General features: G+C 39.9%; 1 protein-coding gene across 1 annotated transcript in view; it reads left to right on the top strand.

Annotated features, from left to right (window-relative positions):
* Positions 1-13,091, top strand: part of FBXO28 (F-box protein 28) — a 44,635-nt gene extending 31,544 nt beyond the window's left edge. The window contains exons 4-5 of the mRNA XM_032289370.1: positions 5,275-5,470; positions 8,425-13,091. Coding sequence (XP_032145261.1) covers positions 5,275-5,470; positions 8,425-8,819 — 591 coding nt within the window. The 3' untranslated portion in view covers positions 8,820-13,091. The remainder of the gene's footprint in view (positions 1-5,274; positions 5,471-8,424) is intronic.
* The last annotated feature ends 6,470 nt before the right edge of the window (positions 13,092-19,561 follow it).

Below are 19,561 nucleotides of genomic sequence, written 5' to 3' on the forward strand. Positions count from 1 at the left end.
TTATTTTTTTCCTTCACCTTGTCCTCTGCTTAAACCTTTTAGATAAAGAAAAGAGATTATTTTAAATTTTATTGAAAACATAGATTATCCCATTTGACTAAAATAATCTCTCTATACAGTAAGATTTTAAAATGTTCTTTTTTGGCCGGGTGCGGTGGCTCACACCTGTAATCCAAGCACTTTGGAGGCCAAAGCGGGCGGATCACCTGAGGTCGGGAGTTCAAGACTAGCCTGACCAACATGGTGAAACCCCATCTTAAAAAAATAATAATAATAATAATAAAATGTTCTTTTTTAATGGAAGACTTGAGGCAAATGGGAAGAGTTAACTTGCCTTTACACTATAGTTAGAAGACTAAATACAGTAAGGATAATTCACAAATTATAGATGTATTTTCACATTACTTTTAATGGCAAAACCACAATTACTTTTGCACCAACCTAATAATTTACTGTCGGTTAGCACTTCCTATAGGATATCTTGGTATGAAAGTTATTCTGAAGGATCATGGAAAAGGACTAATTGTATAATGTGTGTTTTTCAAAAACACCCTAGAATAAATGCTTGGTACATGATAGTACTGCATAACTACTCTATAAATGTTAGAGTTGCTATCCTTTCACCCATCCATCCACATCATCCCTGTGCTCAGTTCCACATTCTTTAGCCAGGTATACCTTCCTGCTCTCAGTTTCCTTACCTGTTGAAATTTTACTTATTCCTTATTACCATGTCCTTCATTAGACCTACCCAACTGTCTCAAGCAGATCTTATCTCTACTCTTTTTTTACACAGCACTTTGCTTGTACATTGAACTTACTGAGTCTGAGTTTTGGTTGGCTGTTTATGGGTCTTTCATTTAAGTATTATGTATTTTTAGAAGTTCCTCTCTTTTTTATTTTGTTTAGTCTATCTTTATTCTTTTTTTTTTTTTTTTTTTTTTTTGAGACGGAGTTTCGCTCTTGTTATCCAGGCTGGAGTGCAATGGCGCGATCTCGGCTCACCGCAACCTTCGTCTCCTGGGTTCAAGCAATTCTCCTGCCTCAGCCTCCTGAGTAGCTAGGATTACAGGCACGTGCCACCATGTCCAGCTAATTTTTTGTATTTTTAGTAGAGACGGGGTTTCACCGTGTTGACCAGGATGGTCTCGATCTCTTGACCTCGTGATCCACCCGCCTCGGCCTCCCAAAGTGCTGGGATTACAGGCTTGAGCCACCGCGCCCGGCCCATAGTCTATCTTTATTCTATGAAGAAAGATGTTCCTCTCAATAGAAACCTTGTTCATATGACCTTTGTGTTCAAAACATAATTATCTGACTTCTGAAAAACCATATATTTTTTTTTGAGACAGTCTGCCCTGTCACCTGGGCTGATCATAGCTCATGGAACTATAGGCATGTGCCACTATGCACAGCCAATTTTTTAAATTTTTTGTAGAGACAGAGCTCTCTATGTTGCCCAGGCTGCTCTGAAACTACAGTCCCCAGGAAGTCTTCCCACCACGGCCTTCAAAGTGCTGGCACAGTAGGGATGAGCTGCCACACCCGGCCAAAAACAAATTCTTGTGTTGAATTTAACCCTGTCATTTGCCCTTAAACAGTTTTGTTCAGCTGTATTAATTGATGTTAATATATTTAACCATCTTTACCCCTTATTTATTAACTGCCATGTGCCAGACACTGCTAGGTTCTGGGGATCTGACAGTGAAACGTGGTGTGATCTCTTCTGTCATTGAGTTTACTACATTATAGGGAAGACAGAAATTAACAGAAAGATGTACTTACAAATTGTAATGTGTATTCTGAATGGAAATAAAGGGTTGGATGAAGATATTAACATGATTTAAACTGGAGGAGGGTTCAGAAAAGACTTCTCAGAAAGTACAGTGTTACTGTGACCTCATGTATGACTAAGGAATTTGAAGTGTGATATACAGGGATGGCATTATAGGAAAGGGATGAGAATGTGCAAAAGCCCTGGGGCAAAAAAGTGGGGCAAAAAACCTGATTTAGTTCAAAGGGCTGATGGCCAGTTTGTATCTATAGATGCAACGTATTAGCCTTGGGGACAACATTTAAAAATTATGGAAGGCTGGGCATGGTGGCTCACACCTGTAATCCTAGCACTTTGGGAAGCCGAGGCAGGTGGATCACCTGAGATCAGGAGTTTGAGACCAGCCTGGCCAACATGATGAAACCCCATCTCTACTAAAAATAGAAAAATTCGCCTAGCGTGGTGGCAGTCGCCTGTAATCCCAGTTACTTGGGAGGCTGAGGCAAGAGAATTTCCAGCCTGGGCAACAAGAGCAAAACTCCATCTCAAAAAAATATATATATATGGAATACCGTGGAACTTTTCCTATGTATAATCTATATATAAAACTTTGATAAACAAAAAACTATTATGGGTCAATTAATATCCTATCACTATACATGAAATATCAGTCAATATGAAGGACCCCTTAAATACTGATTTTCTACTTTGGCTTAGATTTTTAATTTTAATAACTATTTCTTAATTATATATAAATATTATATAATTTTTAAAGCTTTGAGCTACTAGTTTCCACAAATATTTACTCCTTGGATATATACACGTATATATATAATGTGTCTATTTCTAGTCCTTGAACTCCTTGAACAAGCCAAGCTGACACTGACCTTGGCGCCACTGTCATTACTGTTTCTACCTGAATCACTTTTTTCCCCATATCTTCAATTGATCAGTTCTTCCTCATCATTCAGTCTTTCTTACAAATGGCAAAGAAGCCTTTCCCAACCACCTGTCTCATGTTATTCCCTCCTTTCCTTGTAGAAACTATCATTACCCTCTTTTTTCCATGTGGCACTCCTTTAAATTATTTTCTTGTTTAATTTAGCTTCATGAGAATGATTATCTTGTCATCCTTATTTACCGCTCTTTACTTCAGTACTTTGAAAAGTGACAAGTATAGCTGGGCACGGTGGATCACCTGAGGTCAGGAGTTTAAGACCAGCCTGACCAATATGGTGAAACTCCAACTTAAAAAAAAAAAGGAAGAAAAGTGACAAGTACATAGAACTCAATTAATGCTTGAATAATATTTATTTTACAAGTTATGATAGGCTTACATAATTGTAAGTCTAAGGGAAAGTACTCCATTTTTCATATGTGTATATATATATATATATATATATATATATATATATATATGTAATCGTTCCTAAAATAGTAGTTCAGTAAGTTTTTATAGGGGCAAAGGGTTATCTTCTTCTAAAGTAAGTTCATAATATAATAATATTGCCAGAAATAAATGTGTTCTCCCTTGGCAATTAGCCGTCATCCAAAATTCCTCTCCTGAACTCCCAACCTGTATCTCAAGCTGCCTGCTAGCAAATATCACCTACATGTCCCGCGTAATTCAAAGTCAGCACATCTCATCTCCATTGCATCTGCCTACGTGCACCACCTCAGCCCAAGCCAGTTCCTGTTTAGTTCTCCAGGCCCACAAACCTGGCCTCTTCTGTGACGTCTTCACAGGCTTACAATAAGGACACATCCTAAGGTTTGATTTTGCTGACATTAAGCACACATCGTACTCCACTGACAAAGGTCATCACATTATGCTGAGAGTCTAGAAAATGTGAAGGGCTGTGAATTTGCCCTGATACTATTCTGCAAGATTGTATGATTCTCTGGCTGTGCTGTGCAGCCTAAGTAAAGGAGAAGGGAAGGTGAGCTGTAAGATTGATCCAGAGTTGGGAACAAGCTAGATAAATGCAGGAGGAGGAATATGTGGGATGACAGGTTGTTTGAGATTTTGGTGACAGAATGGTTTGGTTGATTAACCCTCAGTTCTTATGAGGGAAGAGCCCATTGGAGTAGATGTCATCCATATTGGGGTCTTTAGAAATAGGAATTTTAGGCCGGGCACAGTGGCTTACACCTGTAATCCCAGAACTTTGGGAGGCCGAGGAGGGTGCATCACCTGAAGTCAGGAGTTCAAGACCAGCCTGACCAACATTGTGAAACCCAGTCTCTACTAAAAATATGAAATTACTTGGGCGTGGTGACGCACACCTATAATCTCAGCTACTCGGGAGACTGAGGCAGAATTGCTTGAACCCTGTAGGCGGAGGTTGCAGTGAGCCAGGATTGTGCCACTGCACTCCAGCCCGGACAACACAGTAAGACTCCATCTTAAAAGAAACGGGAATTTTATCTTCAGGCTTATACTGAAGCCATGGGAAGTATTAAAGATAACCTCACAACGATGAAAGCTGAGATCATAAATGCCTAAGGAAGGTTTATTTACCGTTCCAGCAAGAGAGTTAGGTGTTCTCCCCATAATAAAAAAGGATCTTCTGGTACCTTTTAGTGATGACAAGGAAGTGAGGAGACTTCATTCCAATCCATAACAAGTCTCAGAGAAACAAAACTTAAAAGGACAGAGCATATGGAGGCAGTATTAAAAAGAGCAGAGAAATCATGCTGAGTTCCTGCAGCTTAGGGGAACAGATTCAGGTTTGGAGGATTAATTAAATATGGGTTTATGCAATCGCCAACCCTACCCCAGCTCCCATACGGATTTCATTTCTTAGTTTAGCTCTCTAGTGTCTGTAGCAATTTGTATACCCCTGTTTGTATCACTTGTGTACACATATATCTCCCCATTTACACTGTGATTTCCTTCAGGGTCAGGAGCTTTATTTTTTTCATCCTGATTCCTCAGCCGCAATACAATACCAATACATGAAAGGTGCTTAATAAATATAAGTATAAAGTATTGTAACAGTCTGGGGGAGGTAGCTCACGCCTATAATCCCTGAACTTTGTGAGGCCAAGGCAAGTGGATCACCTGAAGTCAGGAGTTCAAGACCAACCTGGCAAACATGATGAACTCCCGTCTCTACTAAAAATAGAAAAACAATTAGCCAGGTGTGATGGTGGGTGCCTGTAATCCCAGCTACTCGAGAGGCCTGAGGCAGGAGAATCACTTGAACCTAGGAGACAGAGGTTGCAATGAGCTGAGATCACACCATGGCACTTAAGCCTGAGCAACAAGAGCAAAACTCCATTTAAAAAAAAAAAGGTATTATAACAAGCCCAAAAGCCATGTGTTGTAAATGGCAGTATTCATCAGTGGCCAGTACATCACTTAAATCACCCTACAAGTCATTGCCAGAATTGCAGAACAAGCAGTTTTAAAGCAATTTTACTTACCTGCCTATTTAGCTATTTTCTTTATTAAAAAAAGAAAAATCTAAAGTGCTAATGAGAATTCGTTATTTTAGGTGATTGATGAGATTTATCGCGTGTTGAGATATGTCAATTCTACCAGAGCCCCTCAACGAGCTCATGAAGTACTTCAAGAATTAAGGGATATATCCTCCATGGCAATGGAGTACTTTGATGAAAAGATTGTTCCAATTTTAAAGAGGAAATTACCAGGATCAGATGTGTCTGGAAGACTCATGGGCTCTCCTCCAGGTATCTCGGCTTTATAATCATGTTTGTACATAGTTTTGTAACTCGCCTCTTGTTTATTTTCCACTTGACCAAGTGTCTTGAAGTCTTCTGTGTTAGTAGTTGTTTATTGGCAGCATCATTTTTAATGCGATTAGATTAAATGTCAATCATAAGTTGTACAGCTAATCCACTAGTTCGGCACATTTCTTGTGTCTAGCTTTTCAGTTATACTCTGAAAAACAATCTGAGCAGTCTTGTGACTGAATTTTTGCACATACCCATATTGACTTAAAATAAACTTACTAGATAATAGAATTGCTGGGTCCGGTCAGGCACAGTGGCTCATACCTGTAATCCCAGTACCTTGGGAGGCCGAGATGGGTGGATCATCTGAGGTCAGGAGTTTTAGACCACCCTGGCCAATATGGTGAAACCCAGTCTCTACTAAAAACACAAACATTTGCTGGGCATGGTGGTGCATGCCTGTAATCCCAGCTATTCCGGAGGCTGAGGCAGGAGAATCGCTTGAACCCAGGAGGCGGAGGTTGCAGTAAGCCAATATTGTGCCATTGCACTCCAACGTGGGTGACAAGAGCGAAACTCTCATCTCAAAAAAAAGGAAAAAAAAAAAAAAAAAAAGAAAGAAATAGGATTGCTGGACAGAGCGCAATGGCTCACGCCTATGATCCCAGCACTTTGGGAGACTGAGGCGGAAGGATCACTTGAGTCCAGGAGTTCAAGAACAGCCCTGGAAACATAGGGAAACCCCCATCTCTACAAAGAATTTAAAAATTAGCTGGGCGTTAGTGGCGCATACATGCCTGTGGCCCCTGCTACTTAGGAGGCTGAGGTGTTCGACCCTGTCTCAAAAACAAAAGTAATAGAATTCCAGGTGAAAACTTACATACAGATGCTCCTTAATTTACAATGGGATTACATCCTGCTAAACGCATCAGTAGAAATATTAAGTCAAAAAATGCACTTAATGCACTAACCTATCAAACATCATAGCTTACCTAACCTACCTTAAACATGCTCAGTTACATTAGTTTACATTAGCTTACATCAGCTTACATTAGCTTACAGTTGGGCAAAATTATCTAGCAAAGCCTATTTTATAATAAAGCATCCTTGTGTAATTTATTGAATTTATTTTCTGTTATACTGAAAGTGAAACACAGAATGGTTCTGTGGGTACTTGAAGTACAGTTTCTACTGAGTGTCTATCACTTCTATACCATCGTAAGGTAAAAAAAATCATTGTTGAACCATTGTAATTTGAGGACTATCTGTATTTTTTTGTTGTTGTTTCTGATGAATTAATATTCATTTTTTAAGAAACAAATATACCAGATAAAATGCCAAAAACTCTTCAGGAAAATATTTGGTAAATTATTTCAGCCCCCAAAGTGTCTAACTGCTACTTTAAAAGACAGGGTTCATAATGCTATTTTGAGCAGTATTACTTCATCTGTGCTAAATAACTGTTTTGTATAAGTATATTGGCTCTTAAAATATGTGTGCCTTTATCTACTGAAAGACTAAATTATTTAATATATCCAACTCTGGCAAGTACTTTAAATTAGGAAAGAAGTAAATAAAAACTTTTTGTTTTGTTCAGATTAGTTAGCTTCCTGTAGTACTCAGTGAGGCAACTGAGTGGCTCTCTGTAATTGAGTAATAAAGCCTACGTATCTCGGCATTAATGTATCTATTATTTATTGAGTACCTATTATGCGCACAGCACTGTACTGTGTCCTGTGGAGACTAAAAAGAAGTGTAATACGTGGTGTCTGCTCTCAAGGATCTTACTATTTCAAAAGGTAAGATACACCCAGACTTGAAGTTAAATTATCATAGGCAAGACAACTAAAGCAATGTCCAATTAAATGTCAGATGAGAGGCAGGGAAACAATTTTAAGGTAGATAAGATCAGTGTTGACTGGTCTGACTGAAACATCACAGGAGGTAAGGATTGATTTGAGCCTTGGTGAATAAGTAGAAGTTGGATATGGATAAGCAGAGAAGGAGAAAAGAATGCATCAATAACGGAAATATGGTTATTTAGATGTGCAAGAAGATTAGCATGATGGGTTTAGGATATGAATGGACCCATCTGGTTCTTTTAGAAAACCTTCAGCAGATAAGGTTAAATGAAATGTTTAAAATAGTTATTTTTATGCCTGTGTTACATTCTTATTATTCCTAAAAGAATGGGTCCAAGGCCCTCCTACACCATGTCAGGAGTTCTTTGTGATCATAATGTATGATGTAACCTACTCTTTGATGGAGTCCCTGTCATTTGGCTAAAGTTGAAGCCTTTGCATAAAACTAAAGTGCAGAGTAAACTTAAGAACACTATACAGGTTGAGTATCCCTTATCCCAATTTCTTGGGACCAGAAGTGTTTCAGATTGTGGCTTTTTCCAGATTTTGGAATGTTTGCATTACACTTACTGGCTCCACAATCTGTTATCCACATACCCACAATCCAAAATGTTCCAATGAGCATTTCCTTGAGCATCATGTTGGTGCTCAAACGTTTCAGATTTTGAATTTCAGATTTTTGGATTAGAAATGTACAAACTGTAGGTCTGTGCTTCTGACTTGAACATTTATGTTCATTATGTGAATTAGATAGGAAATAATTATTTTCTAATTTTATTACTTGTATTTTCTTACTAGGTTCTAAACATGTTTTTACAATATTTTAAACTCAAGTTTATGCCATTAAATGCAGTAGTCTACATACATATTTGCTGGCAGTTTACATACTGCCACATGAGCAGGAGAATCAGAATTGAAACTAATTTATAGTTAGAATAAGGTAGTAAAATATGATGAATAACCCATTAGACCAAGTGGATTGCAAAGAAAAGGAAATTATCAGAAGTGACATAATAAAGATACTCCATTTTTAAATAAATGGTAGGGAAATATTTTAAGTGACTGACCCTTTTAATTATTCCTCCACAGTTCCAGGACCGTCTGCAGCCCTAACGACAATGCAGCTCTTCTCCAAGCAAAACCCTTCACGACAAGAGGTTACCAAACTCCAGCAGCAGGTTAAAACAAATGGTGCTGGCGTGACTGTTCTCAGGCGTGAAATTTCTGAGCTTCGCACCAAAGTGCAAGAACAGCAAAAACAGCTTCAAGACCAGGACCAGAAACTGCTAGAGCAGACCCAGATCATAGGTGAACAGAATGCACGGTTAGCAGAGCTAGAACGCAAATTACGAGAAGTAATGGAAAGTGCTGTAGGAAATTCCTCAGGGTCTGGGCAGAATGAGGAGTCCCCTCGGAAACGAAAAAAGGCTGGGGAAGCCATAGACTCTCTTAGGAAATCTAAACGTCTTCGGAATAGAAAGTAAATTGGAATGTGGTTCTAGTTCCAGAGGAAGACATGGCTTAGTAGCTTAAGCAGTTATGCATATCAAGACACCATGAGCAACATGGTGTCCTTTAAGCTTCTAGGCTTTCACAACATAACTTAAACTTGAACTCTTATGGTTGGGACATTCTTTTCCCGCTTCTCCTGATTGAACTGATGCACAGAATCTTTTTACTTTGCAATAGATTTGTACTAACCAGACCTGTTCTATCACGTTTTGAGGAGTTAACTTTTTTCTGTGCAGTTAATGTTTAAAGTAAGTTAATTTGTTTCTGCATATATGCACATACATAAGGATCTTAAACCCAGTCTTGACAGACTAGAAGTTAAGTTTAATACAGAAATGTCCTGTTCACTTGAAAGAAAAGACCTACTTTTTAAATGGACACTATCTTGGTTTTGTTTTTGTTTTTAAGTCTTTTTGTTATAAGTGACCTTTGTCTGGAATGTCTGAAAAGTAGTTAATGGTTTTTGGTATTGAAGTAATGGGTAACTAAAATGGACTTCCATAGTATTGACTGTAGAAGGAGCCTCTACAGTATTGACTATATATTTTTATAAACTACTGGCAAGGAACTTATCCAGTTGTTATACATGTTTTCAATTCTCTTTGGGGGCCATGTCCTACATTTGCATGGATGGATGCATGCGTTGCCTAATCAACTCACTTAAAAAGCTCTTGCACTGGTATTGATCTTGAACCTCTATTTCTCCACTCTAAACAGCGTCTTAGTTTATTTAAGCGCTTAACATCTTCCACCGCAACAGCTTGCCTCTAGAGGGGAAATTGTTCGTCCATTTGTCCTCCAGTTTTATAGGAACAAGCGACTATTAAAGCCCATTGTTTTATTCTCTGTAGGGTTCAGGTACACTGGCTAACGCAGAACCCCAAATTCCAAGGCTCTTTCTATCAATATTGGACCTGTGGGAGCTAGTATTCTGCTTTGCTCACCACCGTGTGCTCATTGATCAGATGTGGCGAGTGAGTAGGGGACTCAACTTGCAGGATGCAGTTTTGTCATTGCAGCAAAGTTCATTGAGGAAAATTGTACCATGAAAAAGCATTTTGATTATTTCATTTCTGGGGGATGACCTTGAGGGAAGCTTTTTAATATTAGTTTCAAACTTTCCTTATCCCACAACTTTAAACAAAAGCTTTAATTTTGTTTGCACTCCTGTTTTGAGCTTGTAACTGGAAAAGCATGTCTTGCACTGTTCAACGTCCTGAGTGGTCACTTTAACAACCTCCAAATTGTGTACAGTGGTTGTTCTCCCCAGTTGTATATTTTTAAGACATTCAATTATCACTGTCTTCGCTGTATTTTAATTTACTAAATTATGTAGCAATTTGACTGTTAAGTTCTTTTAAACAACTGTTGCCTTGGGCTGCAGTTATTTAAAATAAATTTAGGTGTAATATAGAAAACTATCCCTTTCCAGGTGGGAGCTTAACACCTGTATAAAGCCTAAGGTTTTGGTAAGTACCTTAGTTCAATAAAAGCACAAGGTTATCACCTTTTTTATCCGTCCAACATGACATGGTTATGCATCCTTTTGATTAACCTCACCAAATGAAGCTTTTTCTATCCATTTTTAATATTGTCCTTACATAATATTATCCTTAGATTTTGATCAATTCTATGTCTGACTTTGAAATTCCATTTACAATGTAGTATGTTTTCAATGAAAAACCATAAAATAACATCCGAGTGTTTCATGGTTTGTTGGGAAGGTAATTTTAAAATAAAACAATTTCCAAAAAACATTTGTCAGCCAAGGTCATCCATAAAAGTCCCTGTCTGGAACTCATTTTTTCAGCACTTCTCATTTTTGTAATCATAGTATTTAGCCATATTATTGTATCTTTAGAGGCGGCCCAGTGGAATACCCAGGGCCTCTACTAGTCTGCTTTTCTGATAATAGGAAGACTTTTTTTACTTATTAAAGTATGTGTTTACAGATTTACAGAGTGTGATCCGTATGCATCAAAGGGATACAGCCCCAGACTTATTTATTTAATTGTCGTTCATGAACTATTAAAAGTTCCCTGAATTTCTTTTTAAACTACATCTAGGTAGCTTAAATATCTATATAGTCTTCCATTAATTAACTGCTTATTCTCTTGTAATCAGCAGTCACACTATTAGAAGGTAGATTTTCTATTCCAAAATCCAAATTTCTATTGCATACACTTATAATCATGTGTTCATAAAGCTAATTAGTTGTACTTGTTAATGCATCAATGTTCCATCCAGTAGGAGAATAAAGCACTACAGTTTCGTTGTTCAAATCTTAAATCTTAGGCTATTTAGCTAAAACATGTTAGGCTATTGCCTTCACCAGTTATTAGGACAGTTATTTGATAGCTATTATGCTTACTTATGGATAGCATAGTGGTTTTTAAGGTTTAACAAACCGCAAATTATTTTGATCAGCTAATACTGACTATGTTACAGGAAAACTGTAAATTAACCTCCTGAGAGAACCATTCTGCCCTGCATTTTAAGTCAGATATCTAAATGCTGTGTGTTGTTAATGCTGCATTGTCTTAGTGCAACATTTCTTAAAGTATTCCCTTCGTCTTCCTTGGCTGTTTTTCGGAGATATCTCCATGTTAATGGGTCATTCCCACATATAAATGTATTATGGTACAGCGCTACACACGGATAACAATGTGAAAAGGCATGCCTAAGCAATGAAAAGGGCTGTCCTCACCCCCACCCCAGCCAGATCCTCTGCTTATCTCCCACATGCACTTGGCTTACCTGGTTTTCACAGATTCTGAGGTTATAGAACCTGTTTTTTTCAAACTCCTGTACAGAGCCTGGAAATAATGGGGCAAACACAAATGTATTGAAAGTCATTATACTTACTTTTAAAGACTATTGGGGTGCCATCAGGTCAAAAGCCACTGATTTCAGAAGCAATTTTTTTGTAAAATGTTTTTTGGAATACTGAACTTTATAGGGGCTTGCCTTAATCTCTATTTAGTAGTTTCAAGATGTATGCGCAGTTATTCTACGTGTTAGAAATATTAAAATATTCTATGTAGCCCCAAAGGTGGGTAAAACGGAGTATAAGTAATGCCTAAATAAATAAGCTAAAAGGTGTCACTACGGCTGGATTTTTGAGAGAAAATTGACATCAAACTAGGCTATGTGTAATAAACAAAAATAATGGCACCTTAAGATTGCACTATTTTATGCATTATTTAATATGCCATTTCATAGCCTGCACTTTAATCTCCAAAGAAACGATGTATGATGTCCCAGTTGTTCCTTATTATTAATAAACTTTTTTCCTAAGACAGGGCACTTAATTCTATTTTACTATACTGAATTAGTTTCTTGGAGGTAGATTCCTTTCTTGAGTTCTCTTTCCTTAGCCATAATATTTTCTAGGATCTGGGAACTCCCTATCTTGTCTATTTCCAACACTATATAATTTTAATTTAATGTAATGTAAATCTCATACTTGGTGATCAACACATTCTTATATCCTGCTCTAGCAATGAGTACCCATTTGTTAACACTTACCAAACTCTAAAAATCTATGCTGTGAGTAAGATTTGAAGCCAGGAATAAAAGGCAGTCTGAAAGAAAATATCCTGTATGATACAGTTGCTTAGAAATGGCTGATTTCTGATATGAAATGCAATTTGATACACTGTCCAGTTCTTTGACTTGGGATCTATCTGAATTGCTTTAACTAGTACACAAAAGGTTAAGTTAAAGCTACTCTAAGCTTGTATAGCCTGCCATCTGAGGTGATTTATTTTCAAAAAATACTAAATCTATAAAATTAGACTAGCAGTTAGTTGGCTGCTCCCTACCATGATTTTACTTTTAATAGCAATACCGTTATATTGGTGATAAAAATGACAGGCTTAAGTACTGTCAGCCTTTTGTATCTTCCTAAGCATCTTGGTTAAATTTTTGGAGTTTAAAAATTAAATCCAGATTTTTTTCTGTTGTATCTGAAGAGAACCATGAGATTTGGAAGCATATTGGTAATCTATTAGGTCCACTGGCAAAGTATATTTGTCCATATTCAGACCTATTCCGAAAGGTTAGACGTGTTTAAGATTCCTTTATTGTGGTACCATGTCTGTTTACCTATGCTTATGAGCAACAATAAATTACTAGTTTACCTTCTGGAATTTTAATTGTTATAACCAAATCAATTATTGGAAAGTGAAAAACACCTCCCGGTCACACAACAGGGTACGTAAATAAATGTGTTGTTACCAGTGCTACTTGTTTTCTTTGTATTTCATGCACAAAAGAATATGGAGCTCTATTGCTAACATAATATTAATAGCTACTGTCTTTTGGAGCACTGTACTGTGTGTTTTACAGATGTTACTGTGGTCGTCGTGGCTGCCTTATAAAGTAGGTTTTACTCTACATGGGGAAGTTGAACTCGGGCTAAGCTACACGTCCACAGTGTTATACAAGTAAGTGACATAAGTGGGATTTGACCCATAAGCTCTGAAGTTTATGAATTTGCTATTACACTATACTATATCCTAGAAACCTTAGAACAATGAGACTCTGAATTTAATATAAGCAAGATCATCCCACACATCCAATGCCCAAATCACTAATGTTAAGAGTAGTATGTAGAACTAAGATCAAGAAAAAGCTGGGCTTGGAGGAGGCAATTTTTAAAAGTTATTTGCAGGCCAGGCATGGTGGCCCACGCCTGTAATCCAAGTACTTTGGAGGCCAAGGCGGGCGGATCACCTGAGGTCAGGAGTTCAAGACTGGACTGACCAACATGGTGAAACCCCGTCTTTAAAAAAAAATTTAAAAAAAAAAGTTATTTGCACACAAGGAGTTCATCCAAGGTGTGCAAGTAAAGGAATGTTTTTAAGGCTTCCAGAACCTGTAATCTAAAATCAGAGGAAGTCTTGGCAGTAGATGTACTCTGAGGCTACTAACATGTCTAAAGCCACCTTCTGGCCAGGTGCAGTGGCTCACACCTGTTACCCCAGCACTTTGGGAGGCTGAGGCAGGTGGATCATTTCAGGCCAGGAGTTTGAGACCAGCCTGGCCAATATGGCGAAACCTTCCATCTCTACTAAAAATACAAAAATTAGCCAGGCTTGGTGACGGGCACCTGTAGTTCCAGCTACTAGGGAGGCTGAGGCACGAGAATCACTTGAGCCCAGGAGGTAGAGATTACAGCGAGCTGAGATCACACCACTGCACTACAGCCTGGGCAACAGAGCAAGACTATCTCAAAAAATAAGTCATATGCTGCTGGTCAGTAGAAAAGTAGCGACTACCAATTCTTTTGCCCTGTGAGGGCAGAGTACCAGTTCTCTTTTCGAAACTACTTCTAGTTCCAAAACTAAATGCTTGGATTCTCAACAAAATAAAATAATATAAATCAATTTAACCTGTTTCTTAAAGGTGTAACTGATAGGGAATTGCTGAAAACAATTATTTGAAGAAAAAGAAACTTCTCTAAGTGCTTTGCCCCCAACCTATGGACAGCTTAGATGTTCAGAAAAGAGATCACAGATAACGTTAGGCTGTGGGTGAGGGTGACAGCAGTGGTGTCAGTTGTCCTTGCACCATTACTGCATTCTATCATCCAGATAGCCTAGAAAGATAAAAGTGGTTGCTGTGTATCCTAGTCTTCAGAAGGTAGATGAGGGTGGAAATTAGTATTTTCATATTCTCCAGGTGGCTAAATTGCTGTATAATAGATTCACATCGTTAGAAACCAAAGATCTTCACCAGTATTTTGCTTTTTTGCTTATCTTTAAAAAACTTTTTTAAAAAGATCTCAACTTTGTGAACTTCTCCATGTTAACTGCTGAGCCAGTTCTTACAGAATTCATTAAAGATGATGTTCTTTCCAAAAAGATTTATCTCGGTTTGCTGGTATACATTTCCTCTGGTTTGTTTGTTTCATACAGAGTCTCTTTCTGCACCCAGGCTGGAGTACAGTGGCATAATCTTGGCTGACTGCAACCTCCTCCGCCTCCTAGGTTCAAGCGATTTTCCTGCCTCAGCTTCGCAAGTAGCTGGGATTACAGGTGCGTGCCACCACATCCAGCTAATTTTTGTATTTTTAGTAGAGATGGAGTGTTACCATGTTGGCCAGGCTGGTCTTGAACTCCCGACCTCAGGTGATATGCCCACCTCAGCCCCCCACAGTGCTGGGTTTACAGGCATGAGCCACCATGCCCGGCCTACATTACTCTGGTTGTTTTTGTTGTTGTTGTTGTTTTGTGTTTTTTGAGAGGGAGTTTCACTCTTATTGCCCAAACTGGAGTGCAATGGCATGATCTCGGCTCATCACAACCTCGGCTTCCTGGATTCAAGCAATTCTCCTGCCTCAGCCTCCTGAGTAGCTGGGATTACCAGCATGGGCCCCAGCTAATTTTGTATTTTTAGTAGAGAAGGGTTTCTCCATGTTGGTCAAGCTGGTCTCGAACTCCTGACCTCAGGTGATCAGCCTGCCTCAGCCTCCCAAAGTGCTGGAATTACAGGCATGAGCCACTGCGCCCAGCCTTCCTCTGATTTTTGATTAATCATTTCCTCAAAGCAAAATTAGAGTAAACCGTATGCAGAAAAAATTTGAGCAGTTGGATGTTTGAGCAAAATGTCCAACTGATAACTGGAAAGGAAATACAAATCAAGGATAAACTTCCCCTACTTCAATAGATTCTGTTCAAAGAAACGCAACTAAATAGCTTTCAACTTTCAGCTTTTGTGTTTTTAAGCTCTTTTTTTCCTCCTTTCCTTTGGACTGAACAAAAGTCAAATTCGAATTAACTGATTTGTTAAGAATTTGTGAAGCAGCAATGTAAATAGCAAAATGACTCCAGGAATGTAACACCTAAGATGTACTTTTCTGTGGTAGGGCAAGAGGAACACCCCTCCCTTCTCAAGGCCAATCCAAAGAGGATTACTTGGGGTGGGGTAGAGAAGAGAGGGCTAAACTGCTTGTTCCTTCTTTGGAGAGTTGGAGCAAGCTTACAAGAAAGTGCTCTTTAGATAAACAGTTTTTGTAACCCTACTCATTTCCATAGCTTCCAGAGGATCATATAAATCTCTCCCGTTGTTCATAGGGCCTTTTGCACTGCCGCACCCTGCCTCCTTGAGGACCACAGGTGAGAACACTAGTTTTCTTCAAATGCTCCTCTACCTTGGGCTGGGAGACAAGAAAGAAGGAAGGGGAACCTAGAGCAGCACCAGGTCCGATGAAAAGAGGAGCATCTCCAAAACTTCCTAGACTATCAGATGCAATTTAGGGTAAAAGTCAAGTATGTATGTCCTGGTGCAGTGGCTCATGCCTGTAATCCCAGCACTTTGGGAGGCTGAGACGGGCAGATAACCTGAGGTTAGGAGTTTGAAACCAGCCTGGCCAACATGGCGATACCCTGTATCTACTAAAAATTACAAAAATTAGCCCGGTGTGGTGGTATGCGCCTGAAATCCCAGCTACTAGGGAGGCTGAGGCAAGAGAATCGCTTGAACCTGGGAGGTGGAGCTTGTAGTGAGCCGAGATCAAGCCACTGCACTCCAGTCTGGGCAACAGAGTCAGACTCTGTCTCAAAACAAAAATTAGCTAGGCATGGTGGCAGGTGCCTGTAGTCCCAGCTACTCAAGAGGCTAAGGTGGGAGACTCGCTTGAGACCAAGGGGGAGAAGGTTACAGTGAGCTAAGATCGCACCACTGCACTCCAGCCTGGAAAACAGAGTGAGACCCTATCTCAAAAAAAAAAAAAAAAAAAAAAAAAGTCAAGCATACATGCTCTGGAATTAATAATTAAGCTTTTAATTGCAGCTGTACCAGTTACCACCTTGGGTACTTAATATCTCTGTGGTTCAGTTTCATTTGTAAAATGGTTCTTACCTAATAGAGTTGTTATAAAAGTTAAGAATCCGGCTAGGGGTGGTGGCTCACTTCTGTAATCCCAGCACTTTGGGAAGCTGAGGCAGGTGGATGACCTGAGGTCAGGAGTTCAAGACCAGTCTGGTTAACATGGCGAAACCCCCATCTCTATTTAAAATATAAAATTAGCCAGGCATGATGGCTTACACCTGTGATCCCAGCTACTCAGGAGACTGAGGCAGGAGAATCACTTGAACCCAGGAGGCTGAGGTTGCAGAGAGCTGAAATCATGCCACTACACTCCAGCCTGGGAGACAGTGAGACTCTGTCTCAAAAAGAAAAAATATAAGTATATATGTATTTCCAAGATTGCTAAGGGAAGTAACAAAATGTAGAACAGTATTACAATATACTAACTTTTTGAAAAATAAGGAAATAATATAGAGTCATGCTGAATAACAGCATTTCAGTCAACAAGCAGCAGACCCATAAGATTATACTACCGTATGTGTACTGCTTCTTTTCTGTTTATGTGTTTAGATACACAAATACCACTGTGCAGTATTCAGAACAGTAACATGCCGTACAGTTTTATAGTCGGATCAATAAGCTATACCACATAGCCTAGGCATGTAGTAGGCTATACCACCTAGGTTTGTGTAAGTAAACTCTATGATGTTCATACTACAAAATCACTTAATGATGCATTGCTGAGAGCATATCCCTATCTTTAAGCAGTTCCTGGCTGTACTGCTAAGTAGTGGCATAAATATGCATAAAGAAACTCTGGGCCAGGCGCCGTGGCTCACACCTGTAATCCCAGCATTTTGGGAGGCTGAGGCAGGCAGATCACTTGAGGTCAGGCGTTTGAAACCAGCCTGGCCAACGTGGCGAAACTCTGTATCTACTAAAAATTAGGCAGGCATGGTGGTCTGTGCCTGTAGTCCCAGCTATTTGGGAGGCTGAGGTAGGAGAATCATTTGAATCTGGGAGGCGACGCTGCAGTGAGCCAAGATTGCACCACTGCACTCCAGGCTGGGTGACAGAGAGACTCCATCTCAAAAAAAAAAATAAAATAAAAATAAAAAGAAATTCTAGAAAAATGCACAGGGAATCAATAATGGTGGTTATAATTTAAGGTTTGACAACAAAGCAGCAGGAACAGGAGCTGGGAGGAGCTTATCCCTAGACACCCTCTGTGTGCTCTTTAATTTATTTTTGAGACAAAGTTTTGCTTTGTCACCCAGGCTGGAGTGCACTGGCATGATCTCGACTCACTGCAACCTCTGTCTCCCGGGTTCAGGCAATTCTCATGCCTCAGCCTCCCAAGTAGCTGGGACTACAGGTGTGTGCCACCATTCCCAACTAATTTTTGTGTTTTTTGTAGACACAGGGTTTCACCATGTTGGCCAGGCTAGTCTCGAACGCCTGACCTCAAATGATCCGCCCACCTTAGCCTCCCAAAGTGCTGGGATTACAGGCGTGAGCCACCACGCCCAGACTATGCTTTTCTATTTTTAAACCATGGATGTGTATTACCTATTCAACAATTAAACCAACTGCTATAAACTGAAAGTTTATATCCCCCCCAAAAAATGGATATGTTGAAGCCTAATCCTCAAGGGGAGGAGACTAGAAGGAGGTTGGGCTATGGGGAGGTGATTATGTCATGAAGGCAAAGCCTTCGTGAGTGGGATCAGTGTTGTTTTAAAGGAGGCTCCAGGCCGGGCAAAGTGGTTCACGCCTGTAATCCCAACACTTTGGGAGGCCTAGGCAGGCGGATCACCTTAGGTCAGGAGTTTGAGATCAGCGTGGCCAATATGTGAAACCCCTTCTCTCTTGAAAATACAAAAGTTAGCCAGGCATGGTGGTGCGTGCCTGTAATCCCAGCTACTGAGGAGGCTGAAGCAGGAGAATTGCTTGAACCTCGGAGGTGGAGGTTGCAGTGAGCTGAGATGGCACCACTGCACTCCAGCCTGGGCAATGGAGTCTCAAAAAATAAAATTAAAGAGACCCCAGAAAACTCCTTCACCTCTTCTGCCGTGTGAGGTTATAGCCAGGAGACAGCCGTCCACGAACAAGGAAGCAGGCCCTCAGCGACTGAATATGCCAGTGCCTTGATCTTGGACTTCTCAGGCCACAGAATTGTTTTTTGTTCTTGTTGTTGTTGCTTTTTGAGACACAGTCTCACTCTGTCACCCAGGCTGGAGTGCAATGGCACAATCTCGGCTCACTGCAACCTCCACCTCCCAGGTTTAAGCGAGTCTCCTACCTCAGCCCCTCCCAAGTAGCGGGGATTGCAGGCACGAGCAACCATGCCAGGCTAATTTTTGTATTTTTAGTAGAGACAGGGTTTCATCATGTTGGTCAGGCTGGTCTCAAACTCCTGAACTTAGGTGATCCGCCCACCTCTGCTTCCCAGAGTTCTGGGATGGATTACAGGTGTGAGCCAGCTTGCCCAGCCATGTTCTTTAGTGGTGATTTTGATGCACCCATCACCAAAACAGTATACACAGAACCTAATTTGTAGTCTTTTATCTCTCACTCCCTTGTCACACTATCCCCTCCGAGTTCCCAAAATCTGTCTTATTATGCCTTTGCATCCTCATAGGTTAGCTCCCATTTACAAATGAGAACATATGATATTTGGTTTTCCATTCCAGAGTTACTTCACTTAGAATAATAGTCTCCGGCCGGGCGCGGTGGCTCACGCCTGTAATCCCAGCACTTGTGGGAGGCCGAGGTGGGTGGATCACGAGGTCAAGAGATCGAGACCATCCTGGTCAACATGGTGAAACCCCATCTCTACTAAAAGTACAAAAAAAAAATTAGCTGGGCATGGTGGCGCGTGCCTGTAATCCCAGCTACT

This window comes from Sapajus apella, unplaced genomic scaffold (genome assembly GCF_009761245.1).
Source record: "Sapajus apella isolate SASKATOON/1434 unplaced genomic scaffold, GSC_monkey_1.0 scaffold22, whole genome shotgun sequence".
In the NCBI taxonomy this organism is placed as follows: Eukaryota; Metazoa; Chordata; class Mammalia; order Primates; family Cebidae; genus Sapajus; species Sapajus apella.